The 19,720-nt window shown below is 45.0% G+C and overlaps 1 protein-coding gene across 20 annotated transcripts in view; it reads right to left on the bottom strand.

Annotated features, from left to right (window-relative positions):
• Positions 1-1,071: 1,071 nt before the first annotated feature.
• The window catches only part of LOC133128146 (muscleblind-like protein 1), a 74,403-nt gene continuing 55,754 nt past the window's right edge, over positions 1,072-19,720 (bottom strand). For 4 of the 20 annotated variants that reach the window (XM_061241456.1, XM_061241457.1, XM_061241455.1 and 1 more), the window contains exons 3-12: positions 17,983-18,153; positions 15,939-16,136; positions 13,531-13,770; positions 12,506-12,559; positions 9,988-10,141; positions 8,186-8,221; positions 7,441-7,532; positions 6,656-6,700; positions 5,761-5,833; positions 1,072-5,362 (exon numbers count right to left, since the gene is read on the bottom strand). In XM_061241456.1, coding sequence (XP_061097440.1) covers positions 5,777-5,833; positions 6,656-6,700; positions 7,441-7,532; positions 8,186-8,221; positions 9,988-10,141; positions 12,506-12,559; positions 13,531-13,770; positions 15,939-16,136; positions 17,983-18,153 — 1,047 coding nt within the window. In that variant the 3' untranslated portion in view covers positions 1,072-5,362; positions 5,761-5,776. Of the gene's footprint in view, positions 5,363-5,760; positions 5,834-6,655; positions 6,701-7,440; positions 7,533-8,185; positions 8,222-9,987; positions 10,142-12,505; positions 12,560-13,530; positions 13,771-15,938; positions 16,137-17,982; positions 18,154-19,720 lie in introns of those variants that run through there. The other 16 variants (XM_061241458.1, XM_061241460.1, XM_061241459.1 and 13 more) reach the window with 16 other exon arrangements.

Raw genomic sequence — 19,720 nt, 5'->3', positions numbered from 1 at the left:
GATGCCCCTCAAAGTCTAGTTTGGACCATAGCAAGCTGACGCCTCAACCAGTGAGGGAGGGTCACAGTAACGACTGGCCCTGTCAGCTGGAAGCTGGTATTTCAAGCTGGTCACGGCTGGATGTTACACCAGGGTGGGCACCCACTATAATGGGTAAAATGACCATAACTGGGTATACGTGTAATCCGAAGCTGTAATTATACCATATGTGTAACACGCCTGGAGTCCAGCTGCCCCTGCAAACACATCCTGACCATTATTTAATTCACATTTTTATAAAATAATAAATAAATAAAAAATTTGATCCACGAAAGAAGAAAAGAAGGAATTACCATAGGTCTCCACTAGATGGTAGTATAATACCAGTTCTATGGCGCATGCATGGCGCAAATGCGTTCCAAGCTTCATTCAGTAACGTGAATATTGCTCCTTAGTTAAAGGTACAATAGGTCATTTCCGACTAACTGTCAAGAGAGGAATAGCAGCAACACAACACTGCTTATCCCTCCCCCTTCTCTGAACGCGCTGACGTTGAAACGCCATTGGCTGTGGCAATGAGAACCAATTTTCAACCAATGAGCTTGAATTGTTGTACAGCTGTACTGTTTTGGTACAGAGTGCCGGCCAGTCAACTGCATATTTTCAAACCCGAATTTAAGGACTATAAACACCGGCAGAGGTGTTCAATGATAGGAAGGGATTTACAATGGTCTTGTAACAATGTTTTAACACAAAAATCTTACCCATTGTACCTTTAACTTGTCTTGCTGGAGGTGTTTAAAAGATTAGAGTAGAACAAATGATAATTATATTGTTAATATTAGCCTCTTAATACAAGTGTAGGGTAGCAGCCAGAACGAAGTATTTAATTGTCTGTTTAATTAATAATTCATAGAAAAGGCCAAACAGCTGATGAATAATTATATTCATCATATTCATAATATATTCACCATCCTTTAATATTTTGCTCAACTAACAATGTAATGACCAACACAACCAAAATGAAATATTTTGCGATGTAGCTCCACATTAAGAATAATTTCACAGTACATAAATAAATGAAACATGTCATTTTTGCGCAAATCCGCTTTTATTTTGTTTTATGTCTTTTTTTTTATTTTATAACAGCAAGAATCAAATATAGCAGTAATAATAAAATTAGCACAAAAACCAATTGCAGCTGAAGACAGAGTACATTGTTTTATAGCAACTACAAGCGAAAAAGTAAGTCTCTGATTGCACAGAATTAGAAGCCCCAGGCGCGCGTACTTTGAGCAGATGACAGGAGATCATTGCGTGACCACCTGTTTCGGGTGAAAGACAGTCGGAGCAAATCAGCGGGAATTTCTGCCGATTCTGTCGAGGGAGGAGAACGATGCTTTGGTTCGCCTGATTTAGAGCAACGTGTCAGGATACAAGTAATTTATCCTTTGCATAAACTATGGTTCCAAATGTACTATTAATTAATGCTCTCATCTCATCTGCTGTAAGCACAGTAGCCAGAAAACAGGGACATTGTTATTTTACGTCGGCACCTATACTGCACCTACATCTGTCTTTACTATTAGTCTACGGGTAATGGAGCGTTTGGGACTTTCTGTTGTTCGTCGTTGTCGATGTGGTTGTTTTAAAGCGACACTCCAACACATTTTAATCGGATTGGCTCTGATGCGTCACATGCATTTGCTGGACAAATCAGAGTCGACCGCGTTGAGCGTGCTTTAAAATACGAAAAATAGACTTGATTTCCCCTTAGGGACGATAAAACCAATGGTTATTTTTTAAACTTATTTCTAAGCCCATTATATTGATATTATGCGGTTTATCTTAAATATTTACTGTGGTATAACACGTTGTATTTTATTGAATGTGTTGATTTTGCTTTATAGCATGCAACTAAATGTCTGTATGAAGGCTATGCACAAAAATGATGAAAAACAAACTTGTAGGCTTCGGCTGGGCCCATGTGAGTGTAGCACCGCAACAGCTGTGCTATAGGGGTACATTCAAACGGAACAGCCTCACAAATTTTGTCACGGAGAGCAAAAAGGGAGGTCAAGTCACCGGCATGAAATATTAAAAAGCGTTCGACAAGTACCGGACTACGTCTCCCATCAACCAATTCGCGAAACGTTTGCGGCGTTCTGGTTATTCCAGGCAAGGGAGCCCCGTTCGGTTATACTACGCAAGTGCAGTTTCTAACCTGCTGAAGGATTCCTGGCGAATTAGCCATTGCCACAGAAGCAAGAGGAACGTGTCGCCTTTTCTCAAAGGAGCAGATCAGCCCGGCGATGCGTCTGCAAGCAATTCTGTTTGAGCAGGACTTTTATTTAATTTTAATTTATTTTTTAAATTAACCTAGCAAAATTCCATATAATTATAGACTTTTTTTTATTCAAAATAAGATCTCAATATTATACACGTTTATCTCTCTTTTTCACTATATACAGAAGTGCAAAAAGTCAACCTTCGTCCCTTCGGTTCTGACTCGTTCGCAGCAGATCGACGCTCAGCCTCCTTTAAACGTACGATAACTTTAGAAGCCTCCGAGTCGCCGATGACGCCGTTTTTAAGTTTTTTTTTTTTTTTTTTAAACAAGCCTGCATCCAGGGATTTTAGAAATATTTAAGCAATAGATTATTTCTTTAATGGATACAGTAGAAAATAACTTTTTTATACTCTGATAACTTTGATTTTTAACAGTGTTATCTATATTTCCCCATAATAGTGACGAGTTAAAAAAAAAGTTCAAATATTCAACTGTCAGCCAGACTTGTTGCTACAGCAACAACTAGACTTCTCTCTTTCCTAGTCGTAAGATATATCCATATAAAAGAGCTTTTGTTCTACGAATTCCAACGAACAGAAACAATGAGAGACATACATACATTTCACTACAAATAAAAACCCTTAACAGTAACAAGAGTAAGAATACTTAAACCCACACTAGAAATAAATTCAAAACTATGAATATGGAGGGGGAGAGGGAGGGGGGGGTCTATACATTTCGTAATCTATAAATGACATATGATCATATTAGGTAAAACACAGTAAGACTAAAAACCACTAAACATTACAACCAACCAATCATGTTGGCGATACATAATCTTTCTAAGTGAAATGTGAGAGACAGAGATGAAACAGAAAAACAATTAATGTAATGAAAGGAAAATGAAAGACAGAATCTGATGATGAAACGCTTAAACATGGTGTCCCCCACACACGGGTCATGATTGAAATGACATGGACTGAAAGCCATGTTGAAATCTAAGGCTGTAACATTGGTACAGAACGATCTGTAAATACACACCTCATCCCCACACCACGACACCCTCGTCGAAAAGTCAAATATGGCAATAGATAGCAAAACATGAAATCCAAAATATAAGGAATGTATTTTTTAACGCATGTCAAAATATGGCACGCAAGACATCGGTTGCCACTGTCGTATTCACAATCGTATGCATACACTGTGCACATATACTGTGCAAACTCCGTATATTAGATTTTTCTCTATATTGTGCAATGCATGCATAAAATAAAATATTGAAATGTAGGCACGTGGCAAAAAAACAAGTCGAAAAAATATGTGCTGTCTATTTTGACATAAATAAAAACACGAGTTACATTTTGGATTTTATATTTGAACCTATGTGACTTCCTTTGTAGGGCATCAGAGTCAAACTCAGCTACCCATAGTGCATTTGGGGAAGTGCAGAGGGTTCTAGGACAGAAACTCTCCCACTTCCTTACACAAAACCCTCTGGAATTAGCCCACTCATCAGTAGACCACTACCCAACCCCAAATCCTCCCAAAAAAGAGAGAAAAAAAAACACCTTTGGCAGAACTCATAATTACAGAACACACATCTATTAAAAAAAAAAAAAAGTATAATTTTTGAAAAGGCCATCTCAGGCATATAATCTTTACACAAGTACTCTTTAAAAAACAACACAATGATAAAACAATCGCAATATAATCATGACACCAAAATAAAATCACATGTTTTTTTTTAAAAAAAGAATAAAATGAAAGAGATACAAATCCCATCCTTTGCACCTTGCCCCTGACTCTCTTTTGGTTAACGTTTTTTTTGTATGAAATTTTTTTTTTTTTTTTTTTTTTGGAACGAGCGTCTTTTTCGGCTATTTAGAGTCACGCTTTCTGCCGCGGGACTGGAGCCGGGATCGGCCCGGGGACTGCTTCGTCACACAGGGCCGACATGGCAGAGCCGCACCCCGCCACACCCAGCACGGGGGAGCGGGGGGGGGGGGGGGGGGGGGGGGGGGCGGGAAAAAAGGATGTGCTGCTTTTCTGCCCTCAAACACAGAGCAGAGTGCTGCAGGGAAGCCCTGTGTGACAACGTGAAACAGACAGAGGTGCAGACAGAAATAATAATAATAATAATAATAATAATGGCACAAACACGAAATAGAGAGAGAGAGAGATGTACAAAACAACAAAACAATAAGTATGAAACCTGTCGGTTTTGTTAAACTAAATAACACTGCAGGAATAACACTCTCTGACTTATTATTATTATTATTATTATTATTTTATATATTTTTTGGATGTATAAGTCTATGGCACTTCGATGTGGAGCCAACAGCACGTGTGTGTGTGTGTGTCTGCGTGTGACAAAAAAGAAAAAACATTCATCTGTCTTTTTGCCTCTGTTTACAATCGATCTCACTAGATCTAGTTTAAAATACTGTGCTTGTGTGATGGTTTTTATCTAATATGGCTCTGTTTTTTTTTATTTTCTTTTATTTTTAAAATTATTATTTCATACTTTGTCAGGTTTTTTTGTTTTTTTTTACATCTAAACACAAGGTGCATCTGTGTGATTTTGTAAACCATTATAAACTCAATAAATTTAAATGAAAGGAAGAAGAGAGAGAGAGAGAGAGAGAGAAGTAGCTCTTGGTCTACTGACGTACCAACACTGTGCACACTTTGGTGCAGCAACACCACGGTCAGGCCTGACACATTGTATGTGGTACGGTGGAGGATCTTAAGTATATTTTTTACGTGTGTGTGTGTGTGTGTGTATGTGTGTGTGTGTACCACCCACAGCTAGTAGAAAGGCAGACAGCAATGTAAACAACACGGTTTGTCTCAGCAGAAGGGCTGGCTGGAGACGGTGTGTGTAGGTGGCTTGTGTACAGGAGAGGCTGTGTACAGGTGGCGTGTGCGATCTACAGACGCCCCCGCCCCCACCCGATGTTTTCATGTATGAGGTGGGATGGGGCATTAGCAGAGGGGGGGGGGGGGTGAGTTTTTTTGTCTTTTTTTTAATTTTTTACTTTATTCACGTCCTGTCCCAGAATGTTGTCCACGTTGAATCCATTTTCATACGATCTGTCAGGGAAAGGCACCCCATTAGAGAAGCGTTCTACCTCTTAACACTTTCAGCTAAGGCTACGCGTGTTTGTAAGGCGCAGAGCCAAATGGTTCGACGTCTGTTATCAACGGCTCAATAACCGTTTACGATTAAGTCAGACCATTCATTAGTATTAGGGTCCAAGTGCATAGTAACACGTTGTACCGAGTGGTGACCAACATATGGCTCGAGCAAATCAAAAATATTTGGAAACAGCAACTTTTCAGTTCAAGCGTTCAAGCAACTTTTCAGCGCTCCACAGAAGAGGGAGGGACATAACACATTTGGAGGAGGAACTAAATGTAGTTTAAAAATATGTTTTTAAAATGTTCAGAGAGAAAAAGTGAAAGCCAGACAGACGCAGGGGGAAACTTACTGTTCTGACAGACCTCCTACATCTGAGTCAGGTACTTGTGACTAGTCAGATGATCGGCAGATATTATTGGAATCTGAAATTTGAAAATAAAATGAAATAAATAAGGTGACTAGATCAAACATCTTCAAGTATATTTATGTCATTTTTTGGGGGAGGGAAGGTGGCGATACTGATTAAACTGTTATCTAGCCTTGCGGCACTTCACAAAGCATATTTCCAAACAGCTGAATTTCCAAACGTGAGTGTATACTGTATATGTAGATATATACAGTAAATGCTAATTCAAAATGTACAGAAGGGGTTAAAGCCACAGTGCCAATAAGCTAATGCCGAAGGTCCCTAAGATCTGACTGTGGGAAGAGGAAGAGGAAGAGGAAGATTATGTTTAGCAGAGCCCCGAGCTTGACCGGCCATCTCGTTGACCGGCAAACAATGTTTGGAGCTGCACACAAGCACACCTCACTCACAGAACAAACTCACAGACACTGTGAGCGATACACAGAAAATGGCCGCCTAAGGCCATTTCTCCAGCTTGTGCTGAGATGTTTTCCTGTGTGCTCGTTCGTGAAAGGTCAGCATGGTCACCCTGCCTCTCCGGAAATTACCGCCTCATCTCTCCGCTGAACACACGGAACGGAACTCCGCTAAACTATCAAGAGCAGGGGGGGAAGGCACGTTCGAATCCTCATACTTTGGTGAAAGGGTGTTTTGCGTCACCCCTTTCAGCCAATTTGCGGTGGACCAATGGATGGGGGAGGGGGCGGGGTTAGGGGCCAAAGTGTGCTTGTAACGGTCACAGTGGACGAGGAAAAAGAACGAAAGCCGTGCTGAGAAACGGGACAGACCTAGCACATACATGTCGCTCTCAAACTGAATAAAACTACCGCATACATACCAAGTGCATGTATTCGTGGGTAGTCAACTTTGATAAGGGAGAGTCCTCAAAATGAGAAAGGACAAAAAAAATCAAGATTAATATAATGAAATTGCACACAGCAGTTATGCCTTACAGTAAAGACTCTAATGGATTCTTTATAAGACTGCATTTAAGTTACCCGGAAGTTTACCAGAGCAGACAAAAAGCAGAATGCAAGACACAATCTTTCCCTTTCACTCATAACAGTAGTAAGACGACCATATTAAATATTTTAAAAGTCTAGCAGCAGCGAATGACTGGACCAGTGATTGCGGTTTTCCTGATTGGGCGGTTGTTTCTCACTATGATTTCATCCCTGTCCACACTTATCTATGTGAAGACGCAGAGAGTCACCTGTCCTCAGGTATTAAGACTCTTTCAGCACCTGCACAGTCCCTTCAAGCCCCGGTGTAGCCACGATAAGATCCGCTCAGCCGTTGGGCCCTTGAACAAGGCCCTTAACCCCAAATTGCTCCGGGGGGATTGTCCCCCCGCTTAGGCTAATCAACTGCGAGTGACTTTGGATAAAAGCGTCAGCTAAATAACAAATTATTTTACTATTATTGTTCTTACCTAGCTTAGGTGTGTGCAGGTTTCCAACCTAGCAGTGTTGTCATACAATGATATCAGCGTAGGCTAACAAGACGGAGGTCCCATGCCCGCCCCACCCTCCCCTGCTTCGCCCCGCCCACCGGCAGTAAGACAGAAGCACCCGATTGGCCCAGAGGGTTGGCACAGACAGACAGAGCGGTGAAGGAGCAAACCTGATTGGCTGTGGCGGTTGCGAAGGGAACGCTTGTGGCAGATGTGGATGCTGCAGACACAGCGGCTGGTGGGGCACCGTGAACCATGGGAACTTTTCGGGGGGGAAAATCATGTAAGCAAACGCACAGAGGAGTGCAGCAGTCAGGGGGCTCAAAGGCAAACACAAAGGGGTATTGGGAGGGGTGGGGGGCAAGGCAAGGGTTACACTAGGGCTAAGCCAAGTGACACAGCTTTAGCGGGGTTTGGGAGGGCGACATTCCAAGAGGGGGAAGGCCATAGCAGAACAGGAAACATCTTAAGTCTCTAATTAATCAAGTATAGCTACTGACGCATTGCACATTCTACATTTGAAACGTTTAGCATTCGTTCGTAATACGTCTGCAAGTTCTTTGGAGACGCGCAACAGACTGTGTAACAGCACAAACCAAAAGAAAACACCAAGAATATATCACAATTTGTAACACGCACAACCAATGTTTTAATCGGTCTCTCACACGCCACCAAAAATAAAAAACCAACAAGCCAATTTAACCAAAGGAGCTTATGAAAATGCCGCTGAAAATGAGGCGCGGCCATTTTAAGGAGGAGAGACGTCGCTCTGACGCCAGACTACAGGGGCGGGAGATGGCGGTTAGTCGGATGGGTGTGACCGAGTGTCGCTCGGGAAAAGCCGTGGGTTTTTTGAGGGAGTGTGAGAGACCGAGAGGCCTCTGTGACAAATTGAGTGAGAAAGCAGGAACCTACCAACACTTCCTGCGGGTGTCATGCACAATATTGAGCCTGCCCATCATGCATTGCAACAGGAAGTTGTTTGGAAAAGGAGAAGAATCACAACAGCCCATACCAAGGGTAATTAGAATGAAGAAATAAACAAGGAAGAGAACATTGTTACGGGAACAGCAGGGTTTTCATCAGAGCACAACCAACCAATCAATTAATAGCTATTGCGGTGTGGGCAGACTGTGACCCCCAAGCACTGATTCTAGATCAGTTTTGGACAAGTGCCACAAAGGTGGGATCAGGGATTATGTAGCTGGAGTAGCTGGTCCGAGGTCAGTGCTTGGGGGCACGTTCTACCTCGAGCACAGTGCACAACTCAAAAGTGAACTGTTGCAAACATACAGCATTGATAGTGAAGTGATGCACTCACACACACACACACACACACAACACACTCAAAAACATACCCACAAGCCCACACTCACACACACACACACACACACACACACATTTGCACGCACAGCCCGCACTCACAAGCCCACACAGGACAGCATTATAAAACAAAACGTCCACAGTACAACCCAGGATCAGCTGAGACCCGCAGAATGCTCCAGAAAGCACCCAGCCGGCCAGTGTAAGAAGCGCCGCTCACAGCACAATCCGGTTCCCCCTGGGACCCCGACCACTGACCCCAGAGTTACACACTGACGTTTCTCCAACGACTGACCCCAGAGTTACACACTGACGTTTCTCCAACGACTGACCCCAGAGATACACACTGACGTTTCGACAACAACCGACCAACCCCCTGGGCACTGACCACTTCAGAGTGGGGGCTGGGGGCGAGGCTAACTGAAGTGACCTCGCTGGGGTCGCGTCTGATTGGCCGAGGGCTGTGTGTGACTCTGCAGCGTTATCAGGCTGAAGCACCCTGTTGCTCTGGGTTGTGACCGTTTCCCTCGGGAGACGGCTGCTATCTTTCTCCTCTCTGATAGGCGGGGGTGGGGTGGGGGTCTCGCCACTAACAGTCCTATTCACACCCAAATCAGCTGCCCCTCGCAGAGCTGAGAAACACTATCAAATATCAAGAGTATATGTGTGTATGTGTGTGCCCTGCTAAAAAAAAAACAGCTCAAGCTAGGTTTTTGAAACAACTGGTAGCTGGTTGACCAGTTCAGACTAGCTCCATACTCTATATGGTTTGACCAGCTGAAGCTGGGTTTTGAAACAGCTGGTAGCTGGTTGACCAGTTCAGACTAGCTCCATACTCTACATGGTTTGACCAGCTCAAGCTGGTAATTCCAAGCTGGTCTAGCTGGACTTTGCACCAGGGTGTATGTGCATGCCTGTATGTGTGTGTGTGCTTGTATGTGTTATTGTGTGTATTTCTGTATGTGTGTGTGTTTGTGCGTGTGTGTGTGTATGTGTGTATGTCTGTAAGAGTGTGTGTGTGTGTGTGTGTGTTTGTATGTGTTATTTTGTGTGAGTGTGTGTGTTTGTGCGTGCGTGTGTGTCTGTGTGTATGTCTGCATGAGTGTGCACGTGTGTGCATGCTTGTATGCGTTATTGTGTGTTCGTGCATGTGGGTGTGTGTGTGTTTGCATATTTGTGTGTGCTTGTATGTGTTTTTGCGTGTGTCTGTGTTATTGTGTGTGAGTGTGTGTGTATGTGCGTGTGCGCAGATGTACAGTGTGAAGGGCTAATATGGGTTTTACGTTTTTTCCTCTCAGCTACCAAAGCCAGTTGAACCACAGGTGCAGGTCAGAGGTTGGAGCTCAGAGGTCAGAGGTCAGAGGTCGGGGTGGGGGGCAGCAGGGGGGCCCTACCTGATGGTATAAAGGCCGTGTGCTGTGGGAACTGCATGTTGGCAAGGGCCTGTTGGTACTGGAACATTCCAGTGTTAAACAAGGGCGTGGCACCATTGGTTTTTTCAAGCACGGGTCTCTTTGGTAACGGCGGAATGACTGCTGGTGGCATGCCCTGCCAAGCAGCGGACGAGGGGAAGGAGGGATGAGAGTTAAAGAGAAAAGAGAGAAGAAGAATCAGCGTTAGAGGATAACGTGATGCCATCACCTACTTCAGCAGCCAACAGGCAAGTGCTGCTCCATACGCACACATCCAGTCACACACACATTCAGTCACACACACATCCACACACATCCAGTCACACACACACACATGCACACACACATACATCCAGTCACACACACACACACATGCGCACACACACACATCCAGTCACACACACACACATGCACACACACATATACACATACACACACACACACATCCAGTCACACACACATACATCCAGTCACACACACACACACACATCCAGTCACACACACACACATCCAGTCACACACACACACTTGCACACATACATATACATACACACACACATATACACACATACATGCACACACACATAAACACATATATACACACACATACACACATACATACACACACACACACATAAACACACATATACACACACATACACACACACACACATACATACACACATACATACACACACACATAAACACATATACACATACATACACATATACACATACACACATACATACACACACACATAAACACATATATACACACACATACACACATACACACATATGAATACACACATACATACGTTCACACGTAGAGTCATACACACATACATACACATATATATATACAAACATACATATATAAATACATACATACACACGTACAGTCATACACCAATACAGTCATACACACACGTACATACATTCAGTGAGCACTTTATTAGGTATTTATTAGACTCATTTTTTAGACTTCTACTGCCGTAGCCTATCCACTGAGAGTTATGATGTGTTGTGTGTTCAGAGATGCTCTTCTGCATACCACTGTTGTAATGTGTGGTTATTTGCATGACTGGCACATTCCTATTAGCTTTGACCAGACTGGCCATTCTGCAGAACTGCTGCTCACTCCTTTTTTTTTTTTGCACCATTCTTTGCAAACTCTAGAGACTATTGTGCATGAAAATCCCAGATCAGCAGTTTCTGAGATACTCAAACCACCCTGTCTGTCACCAACAATCATTCCATGGACAAAGTAATTTAGATCAAATTTTTTCCCCATTCCCCATGGTTGATGTGAACATTAACTGAAGCTCCTCACCCGTATCTACATGATTGTATGCATTGCACTGCTGCCACACAATTGGCTGATTAGATAATCGTATGAATAAGTAGGTGTAATAAAGTAAACATGTTCCTAATAAAGTGCTCTGTGAGTGTACATACATATATACAGTCATACATACATACATGTGCATGATCATATATACTATACAAACATACATATGCACAAACATGCATACATAGTTCATACTATACATTCATACATACACACACACATACATATGCAAGAACATACATACATATACATACAGACTGTACATATGCACAAACATGCATACCTCATACATACATACTGTACATACAGAATACATACATGCATACACACACTGTATATTACTGCAAAAAGCAAGGCCAATGGAGCTGACTGTGCAGTACTGTAAATATCAGTAGCAATAAATAAGATCTCTTCAGCACTACGGTGGCCTCTAAAGCCATATCAACATCCCTGGCAATAAGACAAAGTAAAAAAAAAAAAAAGCATTGCGCTAAGACAAATAAATAATGCTGTAGCTGCATGTTAAAATGCATTTTCCTAATAATAACAATAGTCATAATAATAATAATAATAATAGTAATTACTCAGAAAGTATCAACGGAAATGGCATTAAGCGGAAACGCTGCAGTCCTGGCTCCATAAATAGTAAACAGCGGGTTAATTACATCTCTGGAGCAAAGACTATAGCCCTCCCCAAAAGTCCCCCAAATTAAGACATGCAAATCCAGAAATCAGGCATGCAAGATACTTAGACACTAAACATCTCTACACTTTACTTATAGACTAGTCATGCCACCACGTACAATTATAGATATTACAGACACCATTTTACCCACCCCCCGCCAAACAGAGTTAGAGAAGTCTAAGGGTGGTGAGGTGAGTGTGGTCTTTTCCCCGTCAATGTACGCTTGTACATTTTAACATTAAAAACATAATAATGCAGATAACTGATAACTGGTTTTATACCAGAATGGAAATTCACCACAATCGCCTTATCACCCTGTAAACGAAACCTTTAAAAATGACATAGACTAAATTTTAAAAAAACGAATTCCTTTAAAAGAAACCAAAAGGTTTTTAGTAAAAACTTTGTACTACAGTAAAAAAAAAAAGCAACATGCCAAGCGAAAAGGTGAAAGGTCATAGTACCAGGTCAAAGGTTGCCTCGAAGGGTCGCTTCAGTGATTTGACAGCCGACTGAGTCTTAATTAGCAGGCAGCGAGCACATGATGGCAATGGGCCAATGGGGTTCAAGCGCATTAACATAAACAGCAAGCAGAGGTGCATCATGGGGGGCAGCAGTGCATTTTCGGGGTATGTGAGAAAAAAAAAACAAATAAAAAAAACAAATCATCGGAAATGCAGTGTACAACGTAGAACAAGACTGAGCATGCTCAGTAAGAAGCAATGCCGCCGTTACTTTAAAATCAAAAGGCCTGGATGTCACTTTTAAGTAAAGTTACACACAGCATCATCGCAAAAAAATCTACTATTCACTTTCATATAGTGCTCATGAATATTACTATCAGGCCATCAATAACATTATGAAAAATTGTTTTGTTTCATTGTGTACATTAATGTCATTAATCACAAAACAAGAACTACACAGCAATCTGTGTACAACTTCAATGCACAAAAAACAGTGAAAGACAACAATAATGTTACACGAGGTTCAGACAAGAAAATATTATATTTCATATTTCACACATAATAATGTCATAAATAATTTGGTAACACTATATTTGAAGGCTCCTACATAAGAGCTATATAAGTCCTTCATAAGCACTACATAACCATTCATAAGTTCTTATGTCAATAACCGCAAATAGGCATATGGTGTGTTATGTCAACATTGACGCTGCAAGTGACATTACCATGATATACCAAGTGAACTGATACCAGATCCTTATGCCGGTTTTTGACATAAGCGCCCCTGAATGTTTATGCAGTGCTCGTGAATGCGCTATGCAGCGTGCATGAAGGCGTTGTATATAACTCTTATGCTGGAGCCTTCAAATAAAGCATAACCAATAACTAGTTGTTGCCTTAGAAAAAACATCTACAACTTCTGTTAGGTGGGAACACATTGTTACAGTTTCTGGGGCGGGGGGGGTGGGGGGGACGCTTAATGGCGTGACACAGGGAGGGACTGCACGGGCGGGGGTTGGACCTACCATGGCTGCCGCAGCTGCGGCCTGGTTGAGCTGGTGCTGGGTGGCCTTGATCTTGGCCTGCAGGTGGGCGGGCGGGTGGAAGTACTTGCACTTCTCGCGGGAGCAGCGGCCCTTGATGTAGTCCATGCACACCGTCACCGTGTTGTCGTTGGTGTCGATCATGGTGCTGTCGGACGGGTGGGCGAAACGGCAGTCCGTCTCGCCCCGGGAGCAGTTCCCTCGCTGGTACTCCCGACACACCTGAGAGAGAGAGGGGGGGAGAGAGGGAGGGGGAGGGAGAGAGAGGGGGGGTGGAGAGGGAGGGGGGGGGAGAGAGGGAGAGGGGGAGAGAGAGAGGGGGGGGAGAGGGAGGGGGGGGGGGCGGAGAGAGAGGGGGGGAGGGGGAGAGAGAGAGAGGGGGGCAGAGAGAGAGAGGAAGAGAGAGGGGGGAGAGAGAGAGATGGAGAGGGGGAGGGAGAGGGAGAGAGGGAGAGAGAGAGGGGGGAGAGAAAGAGAGGGGGGAGGGGGGGCAGAGAGAGGGGGGAGGGGGGGGCAGAGAGAGAGGGGGAGTGAGAGACAGGGGAGAGGAAGAGAGAGGGGGAGGGAGAGAGAGGGGAGAGAGAGAGAGAGATGGAGAGGGGGAGGGAGAGGCAGAGAGGGAGAGAGAGAGGGGGGGAGAGAAAGAGTGATAGAGAAGGAGAGAGGGGGAGAGAGAGGGAGAGGGAGGGAGAGAGAGAGAGAGGGGGAGAGAGTGAGAGAGAGAGCATGTGAGAGAGCGTGAGAGAGAGAGAGGGAGAGAGGGGGGAGAGAGAGGGTGAGAGAAGGAGAGAGAGGGGGGAGAGAGTGAGAGAGAGAGGGAGCATGTGAGAGAGCGTGAGAGAGAGGGAGAGTGTGTGAGAGTGAGAGAGGGAGGGAAAAAAACAAAATAAAGACCTGTGCCATTCTCGAGTGTATATGCTATCTTCTAGATGTAGACTTTTATTAATTTTTTTCTGTGTCTTTATTCTCAGTTCTACTTGATATTTCCCCTTTGTTACATTTGTCAATCCAGTATATGCTTCGGCAATAAGTGTGCCCTTTCCATGCCAATAAAGCACATTGGAATTTGAATTTGAGAGAGAGAGAGAACGACATAGTAACAATTGTCATTAGCCTACTACAACAAGTACTACTGTTGTTGAATGATTGTTGTTGTTGTTGAATGGATACTGAAACCAATTGCTACTTGCTGACTCTAATTGGAAACGTGTGCCTAGTGAAGGCCACGCTGGCGATACACTTGAACTGGAACAGAGAGACTCTTCATTTTTACCTGGCTAAGCAGCTCCTTGTTTTGTATCGCAGCGTGGCTCGCTAGTGGACCGTTCTTTGCGCTGCGACGGCACGGTGACACACTTGTCCGGAGAGAAGCTGCAGCGGTAGCCGGCACAGATCCACGCTAGCTCGCGCGCACAACGTCGCGTGTCAGCAACAGAAACTCTCACCTCAGGAGAACAGCTCCCAGGTTTCTCAACGAGCAAACTGACAACCCAGCCCCAGCCTACACCCAAAAAAAACGCCCACACTGCTTGTCAGCTTGTTCCCGCTGCTAGGGCTTTTAGGCTAACGGGGCTCAGAGCAGGCTAAGATTTAGCACCGGGGAAACATGCCCGGACATGTCCTGATGTGACTGCAGAAGAACACATTATGGATCGGCTACACTATCCCAGTGAAATACGGCAGCAATTACAGCCCTCGCACGTTTCGACGAAGTTAAATGAGGTATAATTACTTTATGTTCCCTTAAAAAGTCAGACATGTAATTATTGAAAGATTTAGTGAAAGACATTTGTTTCATGCTGCAATTATGATCGGTTTTCGTTACACTGAGTCCAGTAGGTGGCAGCACTCTCCTGGTGCCAGTCCAAGTCTAGACCTTTGGTCTGCTAACTCAGGGCCAATGATAGATTTACACGCAATCAAGTTACTGGAATTTCCGGTGAGGTAAGGTTTTGAATGGCCTGAAGGACCGATTCCTCTGACTGATTCGAAGAATGTTACTGGTCATTAACCGTTTCCTGTCGCTGTGAGGTTTGGACTGTTCAGCAGTTTGTGTTTCCTGTTGGGATTCAGTACGAGAACTATGCGAGCGTAGAGAAATGAGAGCAATGATTTTTGGGTATGTGTGTGTGTGTGTGACCAAAAAAAGAGAGAGAAAGAGAGAGAGTGTGTGTGTGTGTGTGTGAGAGTGAAAGAGGGAGGGAGAGAGAGAGAGACAGAAGAAAGGAGAGGGAGAGAGTGCCTGTGTGTGCAGTATAATATACTGTATATAGTCCTGTATGTACATGTATATATGTATATATATGTGTGAGTGTTTGTTTATGTGAATGCCTGTGTGTCAGGAGAGCAGAAGAAGAGCGGGGAGCAGTGCACTGTGGGACGGGTCTGACCTCCAGCCGGTCTGTCCTCATGAGTTTCTGGTGCGTGGCGGTGTTGGGCACGGAGAGGTTGGGGTTCCCGGCCATCAGCATGGGCCCGCTGGGCAGGATCTCGGCCTGCATCAGCCCCGGGGACACGGGGCCCAGGTACGGGCTGAACGCAGCCGCGCTGGGGCTGGCGGCCAGGCTGGGCGCCACCGAGAACATCGGCTGAGAGGGGGGGGGGGGGGGGCAAGGTCACAGGTCACAGGTCAGAGGTCACAGGGTAAAAAAATCAGCTTTCAGCAAGTGCGTTCTCTTGGGACTCGTGTAAACTCTTAGGGCCTTGTGTCGCCAAGCCGGACAACATGAGTTCAGTCCATGTTCCAGATTTGGGAGGGTTCCTGTTCCACAAAGCAGGATTTCTGGAGTTAGCTGGATAACTGCACTGGAGTAAAGCCCTGGAACCCTCCCAAATCTGGAACATGTAAACATTTATTAATTTATTTAACCAAATAAACAGAAAAAAGGTGCATTCGTGCATTACAAGAATACATTCACAGGGATTAAAACATAACTACACTGAAAATGGCATAGAATGGGGGATTAGTATGGGCAGTTATCAGCAAGCGTGTTTTGTAAAAGTCTGTTAAACGAGGACAGGGGTGTGTTCAGACCGGGGAGTTTGAGAATGGATTGCAGGGTGTTCCAGTCCTGCGAAGCCAAACATTGTTGAGGGAGAGAGTTATTATGGGTTTCACTCAGTGCAGTTATCCAGCTAACTCAGTAATCCTGCTTTGTGGGTTTTACTCTGTGCAGTTATCCAGCTAACTCAGTAATCCTGCTTTGTGGGTTTTACTCTGTGCAGTTATCCAGCTAACTCAGTAATCCTGCTTTGTGGGTTTTACTCAGTGCAGTTATCTAGCTAATTCAGTAATCCTGCTTTGAGGGTTTTACTCAGTGCAGTTATCCGGCTAACTCAGTAATCCTGCTTTGTGGGTTTTACTCAGTGCAGTTATCTAGCTAATTCAGTAATCCTGCTTTGTGGGTTATACTCGGTGCAGTTATCTGGCTAACTCAGTAATCCTGCTTTGTGGGTTTTACTCAGTGCAGTTATCCGGCTAACTCAGTAATCCTGCTTCGTGAAATATACCTCTGTTTTACTAAGACTGTTAGCATGTGCAAAACCAGTTAGCACAGTGAGTAACTTGATCAATGATTGATCGTGGTGTTATTTGATTGCACTAATCATTGGTTGTGTTATTCAGTTTATGTGTGCATTGCACAGATCTCTGAGGACTCAGTGTAGTTTTTTGCTCTTGCTCTCTCCATCTAACGTAGCCCATGTACACAGATAAAATTACAATTGCTCAGGTAGAGAACATGAACTCTAGAGATAAATATGAAAGAGAGAAGAGAAAATCATGTTTTATTCATTTTTCATTACGTTCAAAAAGGGCAACAATCCCTGCAACCCTCAAAGAAAAAATGAAATCTAAAAATTAACCTCATGACATAGTCAAGGTTCAACCGGTTTCATTTTAATATTCTCACATTAATAATTATGCATGGCGGACACGGTAGGGCCCCTCTGAGGAAGCAGAGGGAAAGAACAAGAGAGTGGGAGGGTGGAGAGGGAGAAAGAAAGAGAACGAGAGAGTGAGAGGTGAAACGGGTCTGTGCATATCTGAGTAAGCCCTTAAACCTCATGCATCTCTCTGATCTCAACTCTTTCTTTTCTTTGCCTCCCACGAGGCCATGCGATTGGCTGTGAGCTACCCTGTGTGGAATGTGATTGGCTACCTGCTTTGTGGAGTGCAGTGTGTTTGGCTGTCAGCTCTGCAGAACGCAGCGTGATTGGCTGTGAGTGCAGCAATGGGCAGCACGATTGGCTGTCAAGTCTGTCATGTGGTGCGACTGGATTCTACACTGATCAGTGTGACTGTCTGTGAGTTCATCTGTGTGCAGTGTGGTTGCCTGAAGGTTCTGCTGTGCGCCGCCTGATTGGCTGAAGGCTCTGCTGTGCGCAGCCTGATTGGCTGAAGGCTCTGCTGGGCGCGGTGTGATTGGCTCTCACCATGGGCTGCAGCTGTGTCCCAGGCATTATGGCGTTGGCGAGCTGCATCTGCTGAGCGAGCATGGCCATGTTCTTCTGCTGGATCAGGTTATTCCGCCCGTTTATCTCCAGCTGAGTCTTCAAGTGCGGTGGAGGGTGCAGGTACTTACAGTTCTCCCTGGAGCAGCGTCCCTGAGAGAGAGAAAGAGAGGGGGAGAGAGGGAGGGGGAGAGAGGAGGTGGGAGGGGGAGAGAGGGATAGAGAGAGGGGGGAGAGAGGGAGAGGGGGAGAGGGGGGGAGAGAGGAACAAAAATTCAAATTCACACTCACATTCAAACTCAAATAGGACTTTCTGCCATCACATTTGCATTAGATTAATTTGGCGGACGTAGACTGTGGGAGAACACTTCCATATGAGTTACTCTCTGCCTCACCAGTCACCGTGACCCAGACCAGAATCCTGACAAAACGGCCTTTGTATTATCACAGCGGATTGATGGGGAAAACCACACAAACAATAGCAGATGTACAGCGCGAATAACAGAGAATAATTAACAAAACCACGAGGGGTGCGTGCCTGTCCACTGTCTGCTGGGTTCTCTCTCTCTGGTGCTCCTAAAGCAAGTGCCAACTGAAATGTGTGAGAAGCCTGCATTACGCTGAAGTGACCACAATGAGGAGAAGCGCTACTGTATCGATAACATCTCCAGCGTTTTCTCTGCCCCTGTTCCAGTCCTCTACCTCTCAGCCCCGGAGTCTGCGATAACACCCAGGGCACAAAACAAACACATTCACTCTTATCACAGTCCAGCAGCCTAACACAGAGCGCAGGAGAGAGGGAGAGAGAGAGAGGGAGAGAGAGAGAGAGAGGAGGGGGGGAGAGAGAGAGCGAGAGGGAGGGGAGAGAGAGAGAGGAGGGGGGGAGAGAGAGAGAGGGAGGGGAGAGAGAGAGAGAGGAGGGGGAGAGAGAGAGGGGGGGGAGAGAGAGAGGAGGGGGAGAGAGAGAGAGGGAGGGGGGAGAGAGAGAGAGAGAGAGAGAGGAGGGGGAGAGAGAGAGGGGGGGAGAGAGAGGAGGGGGAGAGAGAGAGAGAGAGGGGGGGAGAGAGAGAGAGCAAGAGGGAGGGGGGAGAGAGAGAGAGAGGAGGGAGAGAGAGTGAGGAGGGGGAGAGAGAGGGAGCAAGGGAGAGGGAGAGAGAGGGAGAGAGAGAGGGGGACAGGGAGAGAGAGGAGGGAGAGAGACAGGAGGGGGAGAAAGAGAGGGAGAGAGAAAGAGAAAGGGAGCAAGGGAGAGGGAGAGAGAGAGAGAGAGGGAAAGAGTGGCAGAGAGGGAGGGAGAGAGGGGGAGAGAGAGAGGGACAGAGGGAGAGAGAGAGAAAGGGAGCAAGGGAGAGGGGGAGAGAGAGGGAGAGAGGGGCAGAGAGGGAAAGAGACAGGGACAGAGAGAGAGAGAGAGAGAGAGAGGGAGGGGGAGAAAGAGAGAGATTCCAGCCAAGGACAGGCTTATAAGGGTACCCACGAAATGTAAGAGGGGTAGACAGGTGGACCGGAGACCTGATAGAGTGGTACACATTACTTCTAAGATGCTACACCTTTGTTAGTTCCTCTAAATCAGTGGTTCCCAGACTTCTTTAGCCTGTGGACAGGCAATGTCTCAGGGACCAGCACACACTGCATAAGGTCAACACCATCACTGTCTCTCATTATGACTGAGTGTAGCTGCCTGGGGCCAGCTGCCGTTAGGACTGGAGTTTGAGAGCCA

The sequence above is a fragment of the Conger conger genome, chromosome 5, assembly GCF_963514075.1.
Source record: "Conger conger chromosome 5, fConCon1.1, whole genome shotgun sequence".
NCBI classification, from domain to species: domain Eukaryota; kingdom Metazoa; phylum Chordata; class Actinopteri; order Anguilliformes; family Congridae; genus Conger; species Conger conger.
Note: the sequence above shows the minus strand (reverse complement) of the source record. Positions and strands in the feature narration are given on the sequence as shown.